The 26027-nt window shown below is 45.6% G+C and overlaps 2 protein-coding genes across 6 annotated transcripts in view; one reads left to right on the top strand and one right to left on the bottom strand.

The window, feature by feature from the left end:
• The window catches only part of FASTKD1 (FAST kinase domains 1), a 45192-nt gene extending 44779 nt beyond the window's left edge, over positions 1-413 (bottom strand). Inside the window, exon 1 of one of the 4 annotated variants that reach the window (XM_066575896.1) lies at positions 395-413. The gene's annotated coding sequence lies outside the window, so the exon portion shown is untranslated. Of the gene's footprint in view, positions 1-42; positions 331-394 lie in introns of those variants that run through there. The other 3 variants (XM_066575898.1, XM_066575894.1, XM_066575897.1) reach the window with 3 other exon arrangements.
• Positions 410-20447, top strand: PPIG (peptidylprolyl isomerase G). 2 transcript variants are annotated; one of them, XM_066575901.1, is made up of 13 exons: positions 410-639; positions 2171-2239; positions 3667-3741; positions 4401-4508; positions 4594-4638; positions 4746-4833; positions 5885-5914; positions 6004-6149; positions 6559-6751; positions 9835-9996; positions 11152-11221; positions 12314-12450; positions 19134-20447. In XM_066575901.1, the coding sequence occupies exons 2-13, from the start codon at positions 2179-2181 to the stop codon at positions 20260-20262; spliced, it is 2244 nt and encodes a 747-aa protein (XP_066431998.1). In that variant the 5' UTR covers positions 410-639; positions 2171-2178; the 3' UTR covers positions 20263-20447. The 2 variants fall into 2 exon arrangements, with proteins under 2 accessions (XP_066431998.1, XP_066431996.1); XM_066575899.1 differs by having other exon boundaries at positions 11149-11221.
• Positions 20448-26027: the final 5580 nt, after the last annotated feature.

Below are 26027 nucleotides of genomic sequence, written 5' to 3'. Positions count from 1 at the left end.
CTCCATTAGATCAAACATAACGGGACGCTCAGATCCACTTACTACTGTCCATCATGTCTAAGAACAGAACGGGGCACACCTGGAACTACACTCCATGAGGCCGAGGACGTCGCGTATATATGACGTCATCTTGCAAGCCCCGCATTTCTTACATGCAATCGTCTTCCCCGAGGAAGCCGGTTACTGAATGTATAACGGGTAGAACTAGGGGGCGCTATGGTTAGAGACACATAAGAGAATATAGGGGTGCAGTAGGGAGCTCGTCCCCAGAGTCTGACGCTGCTAAAAGGTCAGGATGCAGCCAGGATTCCTGCTGATCGCCGATCGCACTTTCATTTGCGATCACATTCTAGACAAAAGAAACATATAACCGAAATATCGAGTCTCAGTTTACCACGTGACCTGTCTCTTCACGGCCATCTTCTTATCAGACTGCAACAGAAGAGGGGGTAACGATTCGCTCGGCTATCGTTAGCTGCTGTCTGTGTGATCTCCGCGCTCTGTAGGAGGCGGATCCGGCCCGGATGCTGCTCTGTCTTGCCAGTTGCTTCCCGCACGCTGCTGCCGCCTCCTTGAGTCTAATTGCAAGGAAGACGAACTGGACGCCGACCTTCCACGGTGTCCGCCGTCCGGACTGAGGTAGGTGCATGCAACATATCCTGCAGCCGGGCCGCATTCTGAGCGCAGGACCGTGCATTTACTACTAACCCACCGTAGAACTACAAATCCCAGAATGCACCTGGCATTCAGAGCCTGGTAATCCCTAGCATGTGATAATAGCTAAAGACTTGGTTATGGTAATGAGTAGAACTACAAATCCCAGCATGCATTAGTAGCTTGCTCCCCCTGTAGAGGTGCTTGTGGTTGTAAAGGCATGCTGGGAGTTGTAGTTTTACAGTAGTGGCGGATTGGACATCGCTGCTGGAATAGACTAAAGGTGGAAAATTCTAGTAGAACATCAGTTGGGGGTGCAAATTCCCAACCAGATTTTTAGAAAGTAGACAATGAGTATAAAAGGCGTGTCTTAGGATGCGGCTGCTGTAAACTGCGTCCGGCCGGAGATGTATATATTGGGCTGTGGGGGGTACGGAGGAAGAGCTCTGGTTCATCAGGTGCTCAGCTTTAAGGCTGCGTTCACATTGGCGCAATAACCTCAATTTATACGGCCTTGTGTGCCAGACCTGACCAGTGACTGATGGACCCCACAGACCCTTAACGTTTTGTCAGGTAATTTTTCAGGGGAGGCTGGAAATATAAGCCCTACCCTGAAAATAAGCCCTAGTTATACTACGTAAAAAAAGTAATACATTACCTAGCAGATGCGGTCGGGCCCCTCCCACTGCTTTCTGGAGCTCCGGAGTCCCGCAGTCCTTGGACGCTCATACAACATCACTTCCTGGTTACGGGATTCATACATTCCGACTCCAGAAAGCGATGGCTGTGATTGGTTCTTCGACCGCTGCATTGATTGGTTGAGCCAAGGTCAAAGAGCAAATCAGAGCCATCGCTTTCTGGAGGTGGGATTAATGAATCCCATAACCAGGAAATGTTGTGCGAGCAGCTGAGGACTGCAGAGCAGCGGGAGGGACCTGGACCACGGCAGCTAGGTAAGTATAAGAAATCCCCTGAAAAATAAGACCTAGCACCTCTTTTGGGGCAAAAGTTAATATAAGACTGGGTCTTATTTTCAGGAAAACACCATATTGCTGTAAAAAGTGCAGAAAACCTTAACGGAATATAGCTATGGGGGGTCTGCAGCGGGTACGTGATGCACGCAGGTTACAGCGGGGTATGACTACCGCCTTAAACGGGAGCGGAAAAAGCTATCCCAGATGTACAACATTGATGCAGAGCTGTAACGTGTTCGTGGGGATGAGGTCTTAAGAGCTGGAAGTCAGAGGCGTAACTTGAAGCTGCGTGGCCCCAGTACAAAATCTGGAACTGGGCCCCCAATTATAAAGCTTCATTGATCGTATTGGTTTGCAATATGGGGAAGAGAGACTTTATGGGCCTCCTAGGATACGACCGCACCCGCCGCACCCCTTATACATACGACAGTGCTGGAAGTAGCATGTTACTACTGTATGCAGGGGGCAGGAAACGTGTACTTAGTGTGTTACTCAGGGTGTCTGGATGCCGTGACCGCTCACAACTGTCTTCCTTTTTGCAGTGATAATCATGGGGATCAAAGTGCAGCGTCCTCGTTGTTTTTTTGACATATCCATCAACAATGTACCTGGTAAGTTGGGGTTAAAGGAGTATTCCAAGGAAATACTATTGATGACCCATCCTCAAGGGGGTCTACTGCTCGGATTCCAGGCCAATCAGCTAATCCAGCGCCAGTGCCGCTACACACTGGGGTACAGAGCGGAAGTTGCTGCTTCTTCAGCCCCTCTGATTGGCCGGCACTTGTAACTGCAAATATAGTCCTCATTGACTTTAATAAGAGCGGCTCCTGCAGTTACACGCACCAACCACTCACCAGGGTCGGAGCAACAGCAGCTTCCACTCCGTACCCGAGTGTGTGGCGGCACTGACAGCGGGCACCCCATCATCTGATTGGTTGGAGTCCTGACGATGGTCATCAATATTATCCCTTTAAACTCCGGAAATGCAAGTGCACGCTCTATGTGAGATGGTGCGGCCTTCACCTTGATTAGCCAAGACCCGAGATGCCTTTATGATATATGACCTATATAAGCACTACAGCAAAATGTCATACTGGGATGTGAGGATACCGATAACTATGTACCGCACTCCCACAGACGTAATAACAGCAGGGGCTTTGTGTAATGTTAATGTGTATTCTAACATATTTTCAGACAGTCATTAGAGGCCATACATTGGATTAAATAGACATGTAATACTGTAAAATATTACATAAGAGCAATAATAAAGTGCAAATATAAAAAAAAAATACAGATCACAAGCCGAAAAATAGACCTCATTGCAAAATGTAGAAAAAGAAGTAACATAAAGCAGGCATGACGGCAGCCCGGCACACTTTTGGCATTCGCTTTGTCAAGGGATAATAGTAAGTGAGCGCAGGATAGAAAATGAGACGCAACAGCCAATAAAGAACAACAGACTCAGTTGAATTGAGGATATATTTACTAGGAGTCTCTAAGGTGCCATTAAATATAGGAAATGTATGCAGTGTCACTTTTGAGTGTTATGGGCCTATTTAAAGGGATTGTCGGGTTACTGGATAACATTGCTACAAAAGCTCCAACTGTCTTAAAATAGCAAACAGAGCCGTGTTTACTTGTCCTCTGCTGCAGGGATCCAGCGCTCGTGCCCCGCCATCCTCCTGGTGAATGTTGTGGAAGTCATCTGGCCGATGCCGCCTATCAGCTGTTCTGAACTTCTGGCATCATGGTGCCCAGGATGTGAGCTGTGATTGGCTGCAGTGGTCAGGTGACATCAGCTGTCACAACAAATGCCAGGACCAGAGTGGGGCAGCAGTACTGGATCCTGGCAGAGAGGTAAGTACTGCTCAGTTTATTATTTTATTACAGACAGCCGTATTAAAGGGATGTTGTCTGGTAACTGGACAACCCCTTTAAAGTGGTGGTAGCTAAGAGCATTGGCGGTTGGTTATATATTCACTGACATTTTACAGCTTGCTTTGGGGTTTTCTAATGCGTTCTTTATCTTTTCTTGCAGCTGGAAGAGTCGTCTTTGAACTGTTTACAGACAGTTGTCCAAAAACTTGTGAAAACTTCCGATGTCTCTGCACAGGTTGGTTATTTATCCCCTCCTCCCCCCCAATAGTGAAGCATTGAAGTGAGGCGGGTTGTGGTAGTGCCCAATCTTATCGTGACTCTTGGGCGACCATATATCGCTGTGGTCCTGTAGCTTTAGCAATGTCCCAGTAACTCCCTGTTACCATTTGCAATTCTTCATAATGCAGTGACTATTTGGCCAAACGTCTGACCTGTCACAGTGATAGTTTTGATCAGTGGAGGTACGAGTGTCGAGACCCCTACCGATCGATAAAACAAATGGGCAGAAGCATTCATCTGAGTGCTGTTACTGTTTGTCTGGTTCTGCCACTGTTCGGAGTGGTGTAAGGGCTCCACAGGAAGTCTGTTTAGTCTGTACACCACTTGCGACAACAGCCGAATTGGCAAAACACTCAGCTAAACACTTCCGCCCATTTTTTTTGTTCTAGCGATCAGTGAGGGTCTCGGCATCCAGACCTCCACCAATCAAAACTTCTGACGTTTTAAAAAAGTTTAGTTATACTTTTATGCCAAAAATTCTTCCAACCTGCATCCTCTGCTCTTTCCTACTCTGTACCTCGGGGGTAAAATATAGTGCGGAGACTATTCTTAATTCTACAGTCAAACACTAAAACGTTATTTTAAATAACCATCTTCCACGGTTTTCATGTCCAGGTGAAAAGGGCGTTGGGAAGACCACCCAGAAGCCATTGCATTACAAAAACTGCTTGTTTCATAGAGTGGTGAAAGATTTCATGATCCAAGGGGGTGACTTCAGTGAAGGTAAGCGCTCGTTTCTCCATTTAGTGGAGTCCTGTTCGTATTGGAGTTCAAGTTTTATCATACTGCGCAAATGTTGTCATTTTAGGAAATGGAAGAGGCGGCGAGTCTATATATGGAGGGTTTTTTGAAGGTATGTAAGCGAGCACTATATTATTATGATGGTAACAGTAGTCTGATCAGCCGTTATGCGCTATGTCCTTCCATGCGATCATTAAACCTTCTCTCTCTTTTCTGCAGATGAGAACTTCACCGTTCAGCACAACAAGGAATTCTTGCTGTCCATGGCCAATAGAGGCAAAGACACTAATGGGTCGCAGTTTTTCATGTGAGAAGTCATTGATTACTTAAAGGGGTTGTTTGGTTACTGGACAACATTCCCCCTATAGCTTCAACCATGCAAAAATAACAAAAGCTTCAGTACATGCCTATCCTCCACCAAAGGGATCCCGCTCTGCCGTATTGCCTGTGTTTTTTGGAAAGATGATGTCCCTGAATATCACCTGACCGCTGCAGCCTGGCATGAGCGTTCACATCCTGGGGGCTATCATGCCAGGAGTTCAGAATGGTGACGCAGTGGTCTGGTGATATTCGGTGACCTCCTTTTCCACAGTAAACACTGGAAGGACGGTGGGGCTGCAGTGCTGGATTCCTGCGGCAGAGGACCGGTAAGTACTGCTCCTTTTTTGTTTTACCATAATTGGAGCTATAGGAGGAATGTTGTCCGGTAACCAGACAACCCCTTTAATGTGATTGTGCCATTTGCATATCCCCAGTCCATATGTCCTGTTAAGGCATTTGGACATCATAGAGGTTGGCCCCCTGCTTGGGAACTTGTCTGATTAGCCAGGGAAGAGGACCACTACAAAGTGCAGCTCCCACTCTGGAGGACTCATTGCGACCATGTATTGCATGGTCACTCATTCATTTGAATGGGCCCTATGTAACGCCAGATTACTGCTACAGCGGCTCCTGGAGGAGAAATGTGCGGACAAACCCCAGGAAATACTGCGTAAAGGATCAGCAGTAGAGATGAGCGAGCATACTCGATAAGGCAAACTACTCGAGCGAGTAGTGTCTTATTCGAGTACCTGCCCGCTCGTCTCTAAAGATTCGGCTGCTGGCGCGGGTGACAGGTGAGTTGCGGCGGGGGGAGAGAGGGAGAGAGAGAGATCTCCCCGCCCCCTGCCGGCACCCGAATCTTTCCAGACGAGCAGGCAGGTACTCGAATAAGGCACTACTCGATCGAGGAGTATGCTCCCTCATCTCTAATCAGCAGTTTTAATTATCACAATTGTCTTGTATTGTGCTTTTAATGTTTGTTGTTGTTTTTCTTATCCACTTTGTTTTATGCTTCCATTTACCTGGACCCCTTTCAGAACAACAAAGCCAACACCTCATTTGGATGGGTAACTATGCCTTGCCTATTGCTTTTACTTAGGAGTCAATCACCAAGCATACCAAAAGACATGATTCTATCTACTTTGTTTTTTTACAGGCTTCATGTTGTTTTTGGCCAATTAATATCTGGACAGGAAGTGGTAAGAGAGATTGAAAATCAGAAAACAGACGCCTCCAGCAAGCCATCAGCAGAAGTTAGAATACAGAATTGTGGGGAGCTCGTCCATGTCCAGAAGTCAAAATGTGAGGATATAGATATTTTTTTTTCAATCTACCACTACTAATTGTAGCATTGTGCGGTCTCGCTATACCAAACTGCTAGTGGGGTTTGCACAGACTTTGGTCTTGGAAACCAGAATACTCTTGTGTTCACATACTGGCTCTAAATTGTATGGATCTGCAATACGATGCCCATAATGGGCAGGATTTCATAGGGATTTGATAGAGCAGGTTGGGATTTTCTTTTCTCTATCAGATGGCCTATTTCTTCTCCCCTTGACACATCTTTAGTACTGAGCAGTAGGAACTCTTCTTGAGGCTTGGTTCGCACGAGCGTGAAAATCACCCGTAATTCTGTGTATGTAGATAATGGATGTAAACAAGGATCTTATCATTGAGATTATCTTATATTGTAATCTTACGGTTTCATTAGCCAAGAAAGAGAAGAAGAGACACAAGTCCTCCTCTTCCAGCGACACCGAAGCGTCAAGTGATTCCGACTCTTCTTCCGATTCATCTTCTGACTCTGATGAAGAGGAGAAGTCCAAGAAGAAAAAGAAGAAACATAAGAAAAATTCAAAGAAGCAGAAAAAGGAGAAAAAAAAGCGTAAGAAGACTAAGAAAAGGTGAATTTACTGCAGGCTAATTCTGTTACAGTCTGCAGGGTGCGTATACAGGACTGTGCAAACCTTTTAGGCAATTTTTTGGGGGGTGGGGGATCTGCAAAATAAGAACGCTTTCAATAGTAGTAGTAGGAGTTTATTTTTGTGGGTTAATAACAAAAAGCAAAGTGCGCAGTTAATAGTGGAGGACAAATGGAGAACACTTATTCCCTCACTTACAAGCGAGGATGGTTCTGTGCTATGGAGTCACATGTATCAGTATCTCCAGCAGTATATAATAAAGGAATGCAGTTCTACATCTTGCACCAATGCTATGTCACACCCACAGGACTAGACTGTATGGGTAGGGGACCTTACCTTCCAGTGTCGCAGATGTTTGGTATCAGATGCCGTTTGTTTTTTTTGTTTTTTTTTAAACTTTTGATGCGAGGCAACTATGAGATTTGGGCCTTTTTGGCATGAGGTGATGGACTCACTCAGTCAGACGGTGGGGATCCTGAGAACCCGGGCCTCCTTGGTGACTGTTAGCATGCAGAACTACAACTCTACTGTATGCAACTTGTAATAACTTACTATACAAGTTTGTATTGTTTTCATAATTAAACTTGTCTTTGTTCAATGCTGGAAACAAAACATTGTCGCTGTAATTGTTTGTTGATCCAGAGGAAGGGGGAAAAAACCCAATCAGGCAAAAGCCAATTTAGCCCATTTTGAGGGGGGAAAATTCCTTCCCGATAATGGCATTCCGTTATGGCAGTCAGAATACCTGGGTCTCACTGGTTTCTGCCGTTTCTGAGCTGATGGCACTGCTGGACATCTTCCGATTTCAAAGGGAATTAAACATGATATGTCTTTCATCTGCTGCGCTGAGTTTCCTAGCTAGCCGCTACTTCTACTGTCCGTGATGTTGCCCATTTCTTTGTGCTTCTTGAAAAGGCCTTGAACAGCACATCGTGAAACCCCAGTATGTTTTGTAACTTTTGCCATGGAGAGTCCTTACTGATGACATATAACTATTTCCCCGATAGTAAGACACCCCCGATTGTAAGACGTATCGGGGGTGTCAGGGGGGTCGGCCAATGTAAGCCGTACCCCGAAAGTAAGACATACCGTAGTGGAGAAAAAAAAAAATCATTACTCACCTCCCCCGGCGTTCTGTCGCGCTCCGGCAGGATGTCGCTCGCTCCTCGTCCCCGGCGCAGCATTGCTTTCTGAATGCGGGGCTTGAAATCCCCACCTCCAGAAAGCTAATACACACGCCGTCAGCCAGTTACAGCCATTCAATGACAGCATTGAATGGCTGTGATTGGCTGAAGGCGCACGTGGCTTCAGCCAATCACAGCCATTCAATGATGTCATTGAATAGTGTGATTGGCTGAAGCCACGTGCGCCTTCAGCCAATCACAGCCATTCAATGCTGTCATTGAATGGCTGTAACTGGCTGACGGCATGTGTATTAGCTTTCTGGAGGCGGGGATTTCAAGCCCCGCATTCAGAAAGCAATGCTGCGCCGGGGACGAGGAGCGAGCGACATCCTGCCGGAGCGCGACAGAACGCCGGGGGAGGTGAGTAATGATTTTTTTTTATTATAAGACATACCCTGAAAGTAAGACATAGTGGGGCTTTTGGGGATAAAAAGAAAGTAAGACACTGTCTTACTTTCGGGGAAACACGGTACCTTCTGTCTTGCTGCTGTGCTCAGTCTTGCCATGGTGTATGGCCTGTATTATGAAACTGACTTCCACAACCTTGCCTTTGTAGCAGAGTTTGGCTGTTCCTCACCCAGTTTTAAGCCTCCTACACAGCTGTATCTCTTTCAGTTAATGACTGTAATGCAACCTACAAAAAAAATGCAATTATTTGTTTGGTATAATTGGTTAATCAAACCTCTTACTACAGTCCTACAAAATTTTTGTGCAAGTATACCTAGAAGAAATGATGCTTTTGAAGCCGAAGACTGGCCACCACAAATTTTGATTTTAGGTTTCTCTTTTGTTCTTTCACTTTGTTAACTGACAAAAATAAACTATTAACACTTTTTTTTTTTTTTTCTCTTTTTGAAAGCATTCTTACTTGGCAGCATTTTTCCGCATCTGCCTAAAACTTTTGTGAAGTATTGTAAATGCATAAAGCAAGAATTCACCGCTGAGGCCCCCATCAAATGGGAAAATGGGGATCCTGAGAAACCCCACTACTCCTAGGAACTGAGCCACAGGGAGTATCAGAGCAAAAAGGTCTTGTTTTATATCAAGCCATAACCCATTAAAGACCAGGCGCGGTAAATATATGGCGCCTGGTCCTGGGCTTAAAACCCCGCCGATAGTAAAATTACAGCAGGGGTTTAAGTCTCCTGCTCTGCAATCAATTAGAGGCAGGACGGGTTATCGGCTGTTAATGACGGCTGATAACCCAGAGGAGAAGGCAGGAGGGGTATTTAACCCTTTCTGCCTTTTCCTTTCCTGAGTACACAGCACTCAATCAGCAATGTGTACTAGAAAGTGAAAGTAAAGTGTAACTTTCACTACAGGAGCTGGGGGGGGGGGGGGGGGGGTCATGTGACCGCCGGGGTTACCTGCTACAGCAGAGCTGGAAGGTCATACTAGACCCTGGCCAGCTCTGCCAGTGACTAATGTCACTACAAGGATTGCTTTTCTCTGTAACTAGGGCTCCTATGGATGCCCCAGCTACAGTGGGAAAAGTGTCAAATTAAAGAACAAAAAAAAAATGAATGTCCCCCAGAGGTCTTATATGACGTCATGGGGGACATAGATAGTAAAAAACATAATTACAGAATAAAACAACAATATGTACATAAGAAAGAAAATAATACAAAGTTGACGCCAACCAAAACCGTCCCCTTATGCGCCCAGTAAACCTGAACCATACATACTATATATCAAAATGTCCGAAACAAATAGAGGAAGCCGTTCCCATACTTTATTTTAGCATAAATATACTAAATTTAAAAAAAATAACTATAAATGTAAAGAAACATACAGACAGCGCTCACTTTACATATAAACAAACCTTAGACCTTGCTGTTTGACGTATCCGTTATTAATGTGATTTTTGTCTTGCCTTGCAAGTTCTGAGAGTGAACATGAAGATCAAGAACTTCAAGTGACATCCACTGTCCGTCCAGAGGAGATCCCCACTGTGCCAGAAAACAAGTTTTTGATGAGAAAGAGCCCTCAAAGAGCAGAGGAAAAGGAGAGCAGAGTGAACAACCGAGAACGGGAGCGAGAAAGGTAACTGTACCGGACCAGGACTAGCGGTGCGGCCATAAATGTAACGTGGCTATCGGATGAATGCTTATACTGATGACATCGGTCACCTTTGATCCAACCTGAAATAATGTGCTAATCATCTGATCATGCATGGCTTTTATTACCTTATATCACTGGAAAAGGACAAATCAATTCAAGTCACTGTCAGCAGCCATATTACTGATACTAAGGGATGGTATACGTCACCTCCCAACAGCATGCAGACAGGCACATTGTTATATGGAGGAGCATTGCACAGGGCAAAATGCTGATGGAACAACCACATATTGGGGAGGAAGGTAGCTGCTTTGTATTATAATTGCTCTAGGAGAAAGCATAGAAAGGCTGTCAGTCCCGCTGGTAGGCTGTAAGCCAGCATGATGCACTACAGCTATTAATGAAGTTCTGTATGATAAAGCTCAGCAGGCTCTTCTGCACCTCAAGTGGAACCACACTAGAACTGATACCCCGGCTCCTCTAACATGTAAAAGCCAGTGTGGTTCATTTGAAAGGTGGAGGACAGCCTCTGTGGCTTTATTGTATGGAGTGTCATGGCTTGCAATAGGTTGTAAACATGCATGGTGCACTACATTTATCATGTACCTTATCTATGTGCAAGTATAACACTAAACCTCATCTTTTCCCTCAATATGGGGTAGTTAGGCGCGTGGTTGTTCCTCAGTATTTTGCACCTGTGCAATGCTCCTCCATATGACACTGTGCCTGCCTGCATGCTGTTGGGCATTAGTGTCTGTACCGGCCCTTGTGGATCTCAAAATCAGTAAGCATGGCCAGTAGCAGTGATTGCCTTAGGAACAGGGGGCGGGCAGCTGGCAGACAGTCCTGGTGCCACTAATTTCTTGGGGAAAATAAAGAAAGGGGATATGTTGAAGTCCGGGATGGCTGGTCCTCGTTCACCCTGCATTGGGTCAATCTGGCTGACCATTTTTCTTCAATGGTACTGTAGTATATAGGTCCTTTAGATACATTATGGGGCATAAATGGCCACTAAAAAGACATGTTGCATAGACCTGACTTTTCTGTACTACAATCTGTCTTATAATTTAGCTACGCTGGTGTAATATTTTATTAAATCCTTCTTCTTTTTTTGTGTGTGTTTTCTTTCTCCTCCAGCAGTTCTTCACTTTATCAAAGAAGACTGTTAGTAACCCGGTCTGGAAGAAAGATCAAGGGAAGAGGCCCACGAGTAAGCTTTTACTTGTCTTTCTCTGTAATTGTGTCTGAGACTTGTATATAACTCACACACATTCACAATGTCATTAGAGGGTCTGCCGACTCTCCTGATGTGTATGTGTTTTGGCAAATATTTGTATTTTTCATGAAATCACAATTATGGAGTATCTTTTGTTAGAATTCTGCAATTGTGTTGCTCCTCTATTGTTCCTCCTTGAGACTTTGAGTACATTGACAACTAAGGGTCCTTTTTACACGGGTCATTTGCCGGGCACTTAAGAACATCACTATCCCAATATCTTACAGAGCTTTGATGGTCCTTAAATGGTCATTGATTTTTCAAACAACTTGTGCTTACATGATAATCAGTGTGGTAACCAACAAACTGCAAATCGCTTTATTTACCTAAAACAACATTTTTATTTTTTTTTGTGTGTGTCCTGAAAATGCCTCTAAAGTACTGGCCACTAGGGGTTTGCTTTTCTTCTAGCTTACTGTCTGCTGTAATAATGATTGACTGGAGATGCAAGGGCAGGATGTACAGGAAGGAGATGAGTTATCCTCCTCATTGATATGTAAGCTAATAGTACGTCACGGTTTACTGTTTTAGCTACAGAAATCACATCTCCACTGCTCATCATGTAGGACCATGTGCAGAAAGACTGATTTTATCTGTGTCTTACGGGCATTTAGAGAGCAGGATCTGCAGTTCTCTGTGTACAGTCTATAGAATACAGCACATCAGCCTGGCTCCTCCACCTGTCCTGAGAGGATTGAGAATCAGACATAAAACACTCAGAGGAGAAAAATGTAGGATACAAGTCATTGTTCTGAAAAAGTTGGATATGCTTTAAGTTCTGTCAGACCAATATAGCTGCAATAATTGTCAGACTATTTCTATTTTACTTTTACAGCTTTGACGTATCCCTCAAAGCTGATATAGACAGTGCAGAAAATCCTACAACCAGAAAACATGGTTAATGCTTATTTTACTGTGTTCATCTTTATACCCATTGCTCAGCTCCACTGATGTTCTAGGTATGTCTTGGCCTTTTTATGGAGAAATATACTCTCTTGGTAAACACATTCTTTTCTTTGCTTTTAGCGCTACCGTACACCCTCAAGGTCTAGGTCTAGAGATCGTTTTAGAAGAAGTGAGACTCCACCACACTGGAGACAAGAGATGCAAAGAACTCAGAGAATGAGATATTCTAGTGGAGAACGTTGGATCAAGGGAGATAAGTATGTTGAATTGAGCCATCAAAGTTTTTCTTTTTCTCCCAACTCTCAATAACCTTTCCTTTTCTCAGTTGCACTTGCTTTATTCTACTGTTTTTTATTTTGTTTGCACATACAAATAGGTTCCACTAATGTGGAATACCAGACTGTTCCCATAGGGTTCATATAAACGCTTCTGAGGTGTAACAGAAAAGTGAAGACCTTTGTAAATCGCCAATATCTGTTAATCGGCCCAGCTGTCTTGCAGAAGGCAGCCATTGTTTTGCAATGACAACCTTAGAACTGCCCCTTTGTCTTAACTTTTGCAATTCTGAACAGCCCCTCTAGTAAGACTGCAACAGTCTATAACTTTGCTTCCATGGATGCTTATTTTGCAAGCGCAGTGACCAAGTCTAGCACACTGAGCCATATACTTTTTGTTTTCTGTATTCAAAAGGCTATCCCTGGCTGCAGGACACAGATCCTACTGTGTTTTTATGGTGTGTTTTTTTATATTTTTTTTGCTCTAGCCTCTGGCATAATTCCTCATTTCCCCTCGTCATCCTGACAGCATACACCTGGAGGTTGTCCGCTGGACACCTGTTGGGACAGGAAGCGGAAAATACAAAAGGTAACCCCCACCACCGGCTCACTAGTGTCTTCCTGTCCCTACAGGACAGTCCAAGCGGAGCCTCCAGGTGTATGCTGGAGGTAAAAGAAAGAAAGAAGACTCCCATGCAGCCCGTCCGCCCGTGGGGGGACGACTCTCTGTTCGGCCTGGCAGGGCTTGCGCGGGTGAGACCCTACGAGGGGACCCTCACCCGCAGGATCTACCCAGCACTGTTCCCCCAGTGGGAAAATCCTCCCCCAGTACGCTGCCCAGTGGGGTAGTCGTGCTGGTAGGAACCAGCCCCGGTACCTGCAGGGCTCGGACGCCAGCGTCTCCAGCGGGGATCCAGCACAGAAGACAGGTATGCCAGCGATGGAGGGGCTCGGGTGCGGGCCGGTCGGCGTGCGCGCGGCAGCGTCTCCACGTGCGTCCTAGTCGTCGGCGCCCTGGTGTATGCGGCGTATCCCTCGGGTCCGGTGCGGCGGCGTGACATCAGCGCGGCCGCGTCACACAGGGGGCAGGGCCTCGCTTAAAGGGGGCGTGTCGGCGGCAAATTTGAAAATTTAAAAGGCTGGATTCCCCTGCATCTCTCCTGTCTGCACCTTACTGAAGATGTCAGCCAGAGAGGACGCTGAAAGCAGCCTGCTGGTAGACCACCTTTGGGGTCTGTACCGGGGGTGGAGGATTTAGAAAACAAGTCAGGTGCTGGAAGTCCTTTTTGCTGTCTCCGTCTCTTAGGACAGAGAGGCTCAAAAGGTTAGAGAGGCCAAAAAGCGAGTGCGCAAATGTCCGGTTTGCTTGCGGCGGCTAGAAGAGGGCCACACCAAGCCACTATGTGCTGACTGTATGGAGAAAGTGGTCCGTGAAGAGGGCTCCTCGGGCATGTCGGACATCCGATCCATGATCCGCGAGGAGATTGAAGCCTCTCTCTCATCTTTCTCTACCGCCCCCCACGAAAAGGGTAAGGCGGTCACGAATAGAAGAGTCGGACTCTGAGGAGGGACTCCTAGAAGATTCTCCCTCAGAATCCATGCCGCCCATGGAGGATGCAAGGAAGTATTTCTTTTCATCGGCGGACCTGGGTCAGCTGTTAACCGCGGTCCGGCGCACCATGCAGGTGGAGGAAGAGGTGCCGCAGCAGCCATCCTTTCAGGATAGCCTATTCCGGGGGCTCCTACCACAGCCAAAACCGTCATTTCCAGTTAATGACATCTTAAAACAGCTGATCCTGACAGAGTGGAAGCAGGCAGATCAGAAATTCTTCCTGTCCAAGGAATTCAAGGATCGGATGGTGTTCACACCAGAAGATATCGAGTTCCTGGAAACCGTCCCTAAGGTAGATCTGGCGGTCGCCAGGGTCTCAAAGAAAGCAGCCCTCCCCTTTGAGGACATTTCCCAACTGCGGGATCCACTAGATACCAGAGTGGATTCCGCAATGAAAAAGGCCTGGGAGACTGCGGCCCTGACCGTTAAAGCCAACATCACGGCCACATCTGTGGCGATATCTATGACGGTCTGGTTGGACCAACTCCAGACGCTGATTTCTCAGAGGGGCTCTAGGGAAGATCTCTCCAACTGCCTTCCCCTCCTCCAGCAAGCAACCGGCTTTCTGGCAGACGCCTCTATGGAGTCGGTGAGGTTCGGGGCCCGCTCAGCAGCCCTCTCAAACACAGCCAGGAGGGCTGTCTGGGTTAAGGCCTGGACAGGGGATAACGCTTCCAAGAACAGACTCTGTTCCCTGCCCTTCCAAGGACACAGAATCTTTGGGCCTTCCTTGGATACACTCCTAGAGAGGGCATCGGATAAGAGCCAGGGACTACCGTCGGAGAAAGCCTTCAAGCGGCCTCCCTCCTCCTACCCTCCTCCCTTTGTTCCCTCTAGAACATACAAAGGGAAAGGGAAAAACCGGACGCTGGTCCTATCCCAAAGGCGGAAAGGGTGAGAATCCGCCTTCCAGGATCCTACAAGTAGGGGGTAGGCTGAGAGGGTTCGCCCTTAGATGGAGTGAAGTGACCTCCAATCCCTGGGCCTTACGCCTAGTCTCGGAAGGTTATAAAATTGAATTTTCCTCCCCTCCTCCCCGGAGGTTCGTGGTCACCCCCTGCCAGTCACCTTCGTCTGCTCAGGCCCTCCAGTTGGGGGTGCAGGAGCTGTTGTCCCTAGGGGCCATCACTTGGGTTCCCGCAGAAGAACTGTTCAAGGGGTGCTACTCCCCCTTGTTCCTCGTCAAAGAACCTAACGGGTCCTATAGGACCATAATTAATCTGAAATTCCTGAATAAATCTATCTCCTATCAAAGATTTAAAATGGAATCGGTGCGGTCAGCAATCCCCTTAATTGCGCCAGATAGTGTCATGGCCACCGTGGACTTAAAGGACGCCTACTACCACGTCCCTATACACACAGATTCCCAGCAATTTCTGCGATTCGCCCTGGTGATAGATGGGTCTGTCTCTCACTTTCAATTTACGTGTCTGCCGTTCGGGATTTCCTCCGCACCCCGGGTGTTCTCCAAACTGGTGTTAGAGATGGTGGCGGCACTAAGGACTGACAAGGTGTTGATTGTCCCATACCTCGACGATTTCCTGATCGTAGCAGGATCGGCTTCAGAACTCCGGTTCCAGGTCAACCTCACACTCCGTCTGTTCGAGTCATTAGGCTGGATCATCAACTCCGTAAAGTCCAGTCTTCTGCCCGAGCAAAAGAAAAAAATTCTGGGAGTGATTCTGGACTCACACCACCAGTGCTCATCCCTTCCCCTAGAAAGGCAAAAAGCGATCCAGGACGAGTGTCGGGCACTTTCTCTAACCACCAAAGTCTCCCTTAGGAGAGGCATGAGGGTCCTCGGCCTCATGACATCTTGCATCGGGGTAGTCCCTTGGGCCCAGTTACATTGTAGAACTCTCCAAGACTTTATCCTAAGCAACTGGGATAAATCCCCCGCCTCCCTGGATCGGAGCGTCGTCCTTACCCACAATATAAAGTCCTCCTTGGAGTGGTGGATGTCTATCTCTAACCTTGCCAGAGCCACAGTTTGGTACCCCGCATCCCCAGTATCCATCTTTACTGACGTAAGTGCAACTGGCTGGGGGGCCCACTTAGGCCGTCATTACGTCCAAGGGGGCTGGAACCGGGAGGAAGCTACTCAATCCTCCAACTACAAAGAACTTTGCGCTGTCTAGAAGGCCATTCGGGGCTTCGAGACAGAGATCAGGGGTAGAAACATTAAGATCTTTTCGGATAACGTAACAACTGTGTCGCTCATTCGCCACCAGGGATCCACGCGGAACCCTCGACTCCAAGACCTGGCGGCGAAAGTTCTCGGATGGCTAGAGGAGCGGACACCTTCCGTCACAGCGTACCACGTAAGGGGCCCAGAGAACTCCACGGCGGACCATCTCAGCCGCAGGAAGATAGACCCCGGGGAGTGGACTCTACATCCACACGCATTCCAACTAATTATAGAAAGATGGGTGACACCAAAGGTGGACTTGTTCGCCTCCCGGAAGAACACCAAGTGTCCCCGGTTTTTCTTCAGGGGAGCAGACGGGAACTCCCTGGGAATAGACGCACTATCCCAGGCTTGGGATTGGGACCTTGCATACGCCTTCCCACCCATTCCCCTGATTCCTCTGGTCCTAAGGAAAATTCAGGGGTCCCCAGGCTCCGTTATCCTGGTGGCCCCATTTTGGCCCAAGAGACCCTGGTTCCCGCTCCTGGCCGCTCTCTCGACACAGGATCCTCTACATCTGCCGCAGAGAGACGAACTCCTTCAGCAGGGTCCCCTGATATGCCCAAAGGTCCGACAGTTCAGACTGGCGGCCTGGAAGCTGAGCGGGTAAAATACCCGAGCCAGGGCCTATCAGGGAGGGTGACCACTACTTTATGTGAGAGCCTCAAAAAATCCACCAGAAATATATACTCTAGGGTGTGGGATACCTTCTCTAGGTGGTTGGGGCATAGTATACATGACCTCCAACAGCCCGACATTAACAAGATATTGGAGTTCCTACAGGATGGTTTGGACATGGGGCTAAGACCTGGTACCCTTAAGGTCCAGGTGGCCGCCCTTGGGGCCTTCTTTGACTTTCCCTTAGGCGACCATAGGCTAGTTAAAAAGTTTCTGAAAGGGGCAGTTAGACTCCACCCCTTTATAAGGGAAACCATGCCCCCATGGGACCTGAACCTTGTTTTGCAGGCCCTCTGCGCACACCCCTTTGAGCCCCTGGAAGATCTATCAGTGAAGATCCTCTCCTATAAGGTTGCCTTTCTAGTTGCCATCACATCCGCCAGACGGATCGGGGAGATCCAATCCCTCTCTATTAGGACCCCGTACATGACCACCTTCCCAGATAAAATAGAGTTCAGGCCTGACCCCTTTTTCCAACCAAAAGTTCTCACAGACTTCCACAGAGAACAGCGAATAGTACTTCCCTCCTTCTGCCAGGAACCCCGTAACACCACGGAGCAGAGGTTCCATAATCTAGATGTTAGACGGGCAGTCCTGAAGTATTTGGAGGTCACATATTCCCTCAGGAAGTCTAACAATCTCTTTATTCAATTTCAGGGTCCACGCAGAGGGGCCGCTACTAAGGACTCCTTAGCGCGTTGGGTCAGGAGGGCCATAGAAGAGGCGTACAGATCCCAGGGGATCCCACTCCCGGGCGATGTTAGAGCCCATTGCACTAGGGCGGTCGCCTGTTCCTGGGCGGAGAGAGCCCAGGCGACAACTGACCAGATCTGCAGAGCCGCCACATGGTCGAGCACTCATACCTTCACTAAACACTATCGCCTGGACCTGGGGGCCAGCCGTGATATGGCCTTTGGGCGGAAGGTGCTACAGGCAGTGGTCCCTCCCTAAAGCCCTTGGTTGTTGGCACTTCTCCAGGTGTATGCTGTCAGGATGACGAGGGGAAGACAGGAATTAGGTCCTACCTGTTAATTCCTTTTCTTGAAGTCATCCTGACAGCATAGGGGCTTTTCCCTCCCCTTGAGTTAATTTTACGTGAAGTAACGTATTGTACTATGGTTTCTGTATTAAAAATGATTGGTTAAGCAAAGCCGGGTCACTGTAGTTATTTGGTACACACTGGTGAGCCGGTGGTGGGGGTTACCTTTTGTATTTTCCGCTTCCTGTCCAGCGGACAACCTCCAGGTGTATGCTGTCAGGATGACTTCAAGAAAAGGAATTAACAGGTAGGACCTAATTCCTGTCTTTTTTATTATTTAGTTTTTCCATAGCTGCTGTTGTACTAACTCATCAGCTCTGTGCTTTCAGGAAAGGTGTAGACCGTGTAGAAGGAGCCAACAGTAAAGCTGGCATAATCTTCCTAGTGGCAGGGCCTATGTTTGACAAGGCAAGAATTTTATGTTCAAGGGGTAATAGGTTATCAATTGTTTACAACCCAATCTTCAGGAAAGGACTTCAGTATCTGATCTTTAAGGATCCGACCCTCTGTATCCCTGCTGATCAGCTATTTGAAGGGGCTGTGATGCTCATGCAGTTGGAGTAGCCTCTCCAGTTTTTGCATCTACTTGTTTTCTGGTTCATACCCAAAATGGTGTACGTTTTGTAGTGGCCATTCTGAGTACTGCAGCGTTGTCTTATCGATCAGGTATTAGTGGCCTATCCTGGGGTTGGCCATCAGTTTTTACAACCCGGATACCCCTTTCAAAGGGGCTGTCTGACTATAGAAACTTTTCGCTTATTCACAGGACCGGTGATTAATACTCAGATCTCTTTAAATCCCACTATGGGGATTCCCACAATCACGTGACCTCGGCTATCCCAAGCTTTCCCATATGAATGGAGTTTGTCACATGCATGCGCTAACGCTCTATTCATCTTTATGGTACAGTCGAGTACAGCGCTTGGGTATCTCCTGCAGACCTATAGAGATGAATGTAACGGAGACTGTGCAATATGTATCCTGCATTGGTACAAGTGCTAGGTTTTGTGTGTTTTTTTTTTTTTGTTTGTTTTTTTTTTTACAGTTGTGCTATAGCCTTTTCTCTTCTCAGGTTTCTTTTTATAGATCTACTATGGAGATGACGCAAAAAGAATAGCTTATATGTTGCTTTGTTTTTTGTTTTACAGGAGTGAATTAAATGACAAAGACATTCAGAAAAGCCCGGTTCGAGGAAGAGAGAGGAAACCGTCTGATCAAAGAGAGGAGTCTGAAAGTCCGCATAAAAGAGGTGATCATGGGAAGAAAAGTAAAGACCGCAAACCAAGCAGCAAGGAACGAGAGTCTAAAGATGCTGAAAATGAAGAAAAACGAAATAAAAGCTGGCGTAGAAAAAGAACGTCAGAAAGGAGTGAAAGCAAAGAGAATTTAAAAAACAGAGATAAGCAAAGCAAACGTAATGATAGGAGTAGTTCAAGAAGTAAGGAACGGGGGCGAGAGAGGGGAAAAGATAAAGAAAAGCATTCAAGTACCAAAGCAAAGGACAAAGAGAGAAGCAGAAGTAAAGAGAGATCAAGGCACAGTAAGTCAAAAACTGAAAGGGAGAGGAGTAAAAGTAAGGAAAGGGGTAGAAGCAAAGAGCGAGCTAAAAGCAAAGAACACGATAAAAGTAAAGACGGTCATGAAAAAGTTAAGAGCAAGGAAAGGGAATCTGAGAAAAAGCACAGATCTAGTAGTAAAACCAAGGAGCGGAGCAAAAGTAGGGAGAATAGCAGAAGAGCTCGTTCAAAAAGTAGGGATAACGACAGAACAAGGAGTCAAGACCATGCAAAAAGCAAGGAAAAAGACACAAAACGGAGAGGTCGTTCCAGATCCAGAGACCGAAAGGGAACTCCAGAGAAGTCCAGACCTAAAAGAAGTAGGAGTAAGGGAGGCTCAAAATCTTCAGATAGGGAGATCAGTCAAAGCAAAAGTAAAGACTCCTCTTCTAGAAAGGAAGAACGTACCTCTGAGAAAAAGACCACCGAGAAGGAAAGTCATAAAAAGAGGCAGTCTCGTAGCAGTAGTCCAGACAGTAAGCGGGTCCGGCGGTCCAGTAAAAATCATGTAAGTCCGGACTCCAACACAGTACATAGTACTAACAGAGAAGACCGCTCATCCCACCGAAGGAGCCGAGACGAGGAGAAAAGGAGGTCTTCGCATGACAAGGAAACAAAGAATAAGTCACGCAGCCGTGAAAGGGATTCTTCCCACGCTAAAGAAGCAAAATTAAATAACCAGTCAAGCCCTGTAAGTATTGAAAACAAGAATGAGAAGTAAAATATAAATACCACCTGGAGTTCCCCTAAAGGACATTCGGCTTTCTGTTTTGTGGGATATTTTTTTTTTTATTATTATTTTAAAGGCCTACACTTTAAGTTCCACCTTTTTTGATAATCCTCGGTCTGAATCATTTGTATTCATGATGTTTTAATAAACTCTCCCAAAAAATTTTTAGATGTAAAGCTGTCATCTACAGGTTGGCTCCCTCCTCTGTTGTGTTTTTTATTTTCTTTTTTTTTTTTTGCTTTTCCCTTATGTAATTTGACTGCCTAAAGAGAAATCTATTTTCTGTGGGACTATAAAAAACTGCATGTTCTATGATTAAAATTATGCTATCTGAGAATACTTCAGCACCGATACTCCTCTGTTAATCACATGTCGATAGTAAAGCCATTTAGTTGTATGTTACTGTGCATTAAAGGCCAGTTCTTCCTTATGGAATTGTCATTTTTGGCCTTGATCAGATTATGAAATTACACAATAGCTAAGTTTAAACAATCAATAATCAGGCTATCCTGTTAAATTGTTTAAGGCTTTGTTTGTGCCACATTTGGCCTATATGTTAAAAAAAAGAGCCACTCCGGTAAATTTATTTTCTTTCCTCCTATAGCTAGCACCCCAATAAGTCTAGTATTACCTAGGTTGGTTATTCTTTTCTATCTGAAACTTCGTTGGTGTTCTTCTCCTCAGGTGGTCATTTGATCTCATTCTGATCAGCTGAGATTTACTTGGGTTTATGTGTTTTCAAACTAGTCAGTTTTCCAGTCAGCATAATTCCTGTGTGATGGACCCTACCACACAAGGTTACTACTGATGATTAGAGGTTCTTGTCATACAGTTATAATGAAGAAGATGATCGTTCAGCCTCCTGGCTGTATACTCATGGTCTGTAGTTTATTTAGGTGAATATAGACTTACAGTAGGTAATGGCAGTGTCCTCTCAGTTGGCAGAGATGGTACTGGCTCTAGCTGGTCATGTGATGTGCTGATGCATACTGGCATTGATTTCACAAAATAGTGAAAGAGAAATCTGGTAGAAATCTCAGCATCAAGTTGGTGTCTGATAAGTAATTAGGCAGGAGACTGTATTGCATAGAAGTGACTGCAATATACATAGGAAACATCCAGAGGTAGGGGTGTGTGTGGTGGTGGGGGGCGGGGGAGCAGGGATGAAAAAATGTTTTTTTTTTTGTTTTTTTTTTTTGTCAGAGCGGCCCTTAAGAGATTCATTTTTTTTTTGAGTGGGGTCTTCAAATGGATCCAAAATAAGGGAAGAAAGAAACTGTACACTAGGATATCAAGTTCAGTGCTGCCCATGAGTTGCTGTAAAGTTGAGGCATTGATAGGACCTGCTCAGAAAATGGAATGAACTTCCTCTTTAGAGAGTTTTTTATAATCGTGCAACGCAGTAATTTGAGAGATTAAATTAAATCAATCACCACCTTTATGCTGGGCAATGGGAAGAGGCCGCCGCTCATGATTACAAGGACTCCTTCCTCACAAGAAACTAGCAAAGTGTGCATCTCTCCAAATCTATGCCACAGACCATATCGGTGCGTCTGATGGCAGAGGGTGGTGACGCTACCTTTAACAGGAGTCCCACTTGACTAATATCCATATGGGGAAGAAAGTTGCTGGTGACTTTGCAAAAGTCCTTGCAACTCTCCCCTATAGTTATTTAAACTACAGGCAAGACACCGTAATGTTGCGATTTTAGGCTTTATATACTGTTAATGCGCTACGTTTGGTGTATGCGGCAGGAAAAACTGATGCATAAGCCAAACGTGTCCATAGGGCACCATTCATGTGGTGTAGGCCAAAAGGGCGCTAACACAGCCTTTTTATCGGAGGTACACATGGAGGGTTCAAACAGTATATGAGCAGAATTAATGCAAATTGCAGGGGGCCCAAGCTAAAAGACCTAACCTAGTGTGAAAAGTTTCTAAGGCCCCTTTTACATGGGACGATTCTCGTTTAAACGTCACCGCTAGTTGCTCACGCAGAATGTTTAGACAAACAGATCATCGCTGAGGAGCATTTAGACGTAATGAGAAGTGAGCAAACGGCAATGATTTTTATTTTATTTATTTTAATTTTTTTTAATGCAGGCTGAAAGCGAGCAGCAAACTAATAGTGCACCACGGCATCACGTTTAGATGTAACGATTATCGCGCACGCTTCTGTTTGAACGAATTCTGAGCAACAATCGTGTAAATGGGCCATAAGAAAAATCACATTTCCATAATTGCAGACAGAATCAAAAAAAAAATAAATGCATTGCATCTAATTTTCTCCCTCTTGAGTTGATTGTTAATGGAATTATCTAGAATTTCCCTCTTCTACCCCAACAAAAAAAAAAAAACATTCACTATGATAACGTTGGTTTGAAGTTGTGTTTTTTGTTTTTTTCTTTTATATGGTGTTTAAAATGTGTATGTAAATTCTGAATCATTTGTTTTACTGTATTCTGTGCTGTCTGTTCTTTAGCAATGTACATAATCTGAATTTGGCACTACTATTAAAGGTGAGACCTGCAGTCATTTTGTAATAATCCAGTGTTGAGTGCTATGGGGTTTGTTTTTTTTTGCTCTAAGGTCAGCTGCTTAACATGTCAGTAAATGGCAGCCACACAATCAAACTCAACGGTTTTTTTTTTCAGAATTGAACTTGAATTTACAGGGTTCCTGTAAAAAGACCCTTAATAATTTTATAGAAGCCAAAGTATTGCTGATATAGCCTAAGTACTTAGATGTTTTTTTAATATAGCTTTAAGGGCTCCTGCACACGGGTGGATTTGATTTGCGCAATGCGGGTCGGTGCCTGCCCCCGGATTCTGCAGTAAATACCGCCCATAGCCTCCTATAGAGACGTGGTGCAGAAACTTCCACTCATGGCAGAAAGATTTTCCGCACCAATAGCTTCCATTGAAATCAATGGAAGCCATTTGTCTCGCGGCCCTTCTGCAGTGAGCACTGCAGAAGGGTCGTGGCATTGCCTAGCGACTGCACAGCTTCATCTGTACTGTGCATGTGCGACAGCCAGCGCTCCTGCAGCACAGAAAAAGAAGGATCGGGACCAGTGAGCAAGATCACGGGTCGGACACAGGGTTGGATTCTGCTGCAGGATCTCACATGCCAGATCCGACCCTATCGTGTGCAGGAGGTCTTAGTTTGTATGACTAAGTTACAAATGTTCTATGTGGGAGCCTCTTCATGAACCCAATGCACTTGTTCTGCTACAACTATCTCCAAGAACGTTTCCCTTTGCATCAACAACCGGTTTTCTGAAATGTCTCGCTCCCGGACGCTCACACGATGGCATGAAAAACTACAGTTGCAAAAACGTTCATCCCAATTCTATGCTACTATACATATTGTGTGGCTACCTGTTTAACTGTTTTTGTTCTATAGAGTGGTGAAAGTGCCTTTCTTTTATAATATACCCATATAGCAGTATACTCCACATCAGACTATACAGGTTTATTTCCTACAGCTCCTATGCAGACCTCTATGGTAACAGACAACAAACCACTTCTGCCTTGCAAAAGACAAAGAGCAACTGAAGCTCAATAACACCTCAGGTGTTACCCCCAGGGGATCTTAAATCACCAGGTAAATGCAGTGACTTGTAAATTAGTGTTAATATGACTAATTGAGCATATTGAAAACTTTGTTCAGTTGGTGTGCCTCTATAGCTTTAGCTTACCTTTTACATGGGTATATTGTTGCCCGAGTAATTGCTTAAAAGAATGATTAGGCAAGAATGTCATCCAATGTAAAGGTAGGACCTGCAAGGGCAAGTGAGCAAGAATCAATGGTCCGTTGCTTGGTTCTAAGCCCACCTCATACCTAAGTGACTGTTGGCCCCTGTAAACAGGCAGTCGGTCATCTATCTATGAACAACTGCCTGTTTACTCTGAATGGAGTCAGGCGGCCGGAAGAGATCTTTGGAGTTTGCCACCCAGCAATAATTCTTGTGACAGCCGTCGGGAACTTAATGCGTGACCTGGAGGACTTAGGTGGCCTTCAGTCTGTGCTGGACATTCAAAATTCTCAAGTTCTGGGAGATCTCTGAAGATGAATCCTTCTCTGCAGCCCATCATCTCACATTTCTTATGTTTGCTGGTAGTACCATCTTCATCTGCCATGATCAAAGGGTTTGTGTCCTAAGTGTTACGCTATTACTTTGTTCTCTTGCCTGTTAGGAAAAAAGTTAATAAAATCTTTCGCTCACTCCTAGTGGTTCATATGTCAAGAACCCTATTCCCATGAGCTGCGCTGCTCAGAGCCCGGTAGCTGGGCTGGGAGCTATTGCACATGCGCTCCGGTGCTAAGCAACACCGCATACACTGCCCAACCATAGATAGACAGTAAGCGAAAGAGCGATAGAAAGACAGACAGAACAATAGAGATAGAGAAACAGAGAGAGAGAGAGAGAGACGAATAAAGTGAGATGGCAATAGAGAAACAAAGCGACAGGCAGAATGAGAGAGCAATAGAAAGACAGAGCCAGAAAGTGAGAGACAGACAAACACAGAGAGACCTGTAGGCTTTTTTATATTGGATATCTGTTCCAAATACATAGTGACACTCTAACTAATCACCTAACCAAGCAGATTTAGAAGTTCATAACCACCACTCTTGAAACATTTTATGTTCACGTAGTGAACATTGGGTCAATCTAGTATTGTAAATGCTCTGATGGGTTACTGAAGGCTGATCTTACTACAGTCTTTCCCTGAAAATAAGCCCTACTCTGATTTGGGGGGGGGGGGGGGCTAAATATAAGCCCACCACCGAAAATAAGCCTTAGCTACACTACATGAAAAAACACAGACAAACAATACTTACCTAACAGACGCTGTTCTGGTCCCTCACTGCTCTAAGGCAGTCTTCCGTCTAGTCCTCAGCACTGAGAGACCATGCTCTTCCTGGTAATGGGGCTTGAATACCCTGCCTCCAGCAAGAGAATGCTGTGATTGGGTTCTATACTATGCGGTTTCTGCTGCTCCCATTCACCTGAATGGGATCTACGGAAAAAGCGCTGCACTAAGTGTTCAGCTTCTTCTGACAAGTGGTTGAAACAGAGTGGCCAGGTTTTCCCATCTTGGCCATGAAAAGCTGAGATGGGAATACCCTTTTAAAGCATACCTGAGATTTCAAACGCAGCCCAGGTCTTCACTGGCTTCTGTTTGCGCCCAGTTAGAGCTTTATCAATTCAGTTTTCCATGTAGATTTTTCTATTATCTTGCAGTTTGAGATCCACTTACAGGTGGGAGTGTGTCCTAAGGGTGCCTTCACAAGCGCAATAAAATAGGGCAATGAGTCCAGTTGCTGTGTTGTGTTCTGTAAACTATGCAGAGATTCTGCTCTCTATGTAACACGCATAATGACTCCTCATCATCAACATGTAGGACAGTATACAGCAGCACCGAGCAGTAGAGATATGATTTCAGTAGTTAAGTAAACAGTGACTTAGTATTAGCTTGCAAGCAGGTCTGTGTGAGTCCCTCTCCTACCCCCATCTCCCTGTTCTGTTCTCTATACATTACAAGTGAGCACCTTGACTTATCCCCTTTCCCACATTCTGTTCTTCTATCCTCTAGTGTTCATTTCACAGCAGGCAGTGGACAGAAAATTAGAAGGAAAGGAGAGCCCTAGTGCCCAGCACTTTACATTGATTTTTCAGCACAAAATGCAATTTTAAGTAAATAAATTACAGTTTTGCTAGTCATACTGGCTATCATATAAGCATAAGTTTTT

This window comes from Eleutherodactylus coqui, chromosome 8 (assembly GCF_035609145.1).
Source record: "Eleutherodactylus coqui strain aEleCoq1 chromosome 8, aEleCoq1.hap1, whole genome shotgun sequence".
Classification (NCBI taxonomy): domain Eukaryota; kingdom Metazoa; phylum Chordata; class Amphibia; order Anura; family Eleutherodactylidae; genus Eleutherodactylus; species Eleutherodactylus coqui.
Note: the sequence above shows the minus strand (reverse complement) of the source record. Positions and strands in the feature narration are given on the sequence as shown.

What these genes read in the sequence shown, in the direction of transcription:
- PPIG (XM_066575899.1), top strand. Translation starts at nt 2,179, where the DNA reads ATGGGGATCAAAGTGCAGCGTCCTCGTTGTTTTTTTGACATATCCATC. An exon ending in AATGGGTCGCAGTTTTTCAT is followed by an intron (nt 4,834 to 5,884) that starts GTGAGAAGTCAT and finishes GACCCCTTTCAG; the next exon opens with AACAACAAAGCCAACACCTC. An exon ending in CCATGTCCAGAAGTCAAAAT is followed by an intron (nt 6,150 to 6,558) that starts GTGAGGATATAG and finishes CGGTTTCATTAG; the next exon opens with CCAAGAAAGAGAAGAAGAGA.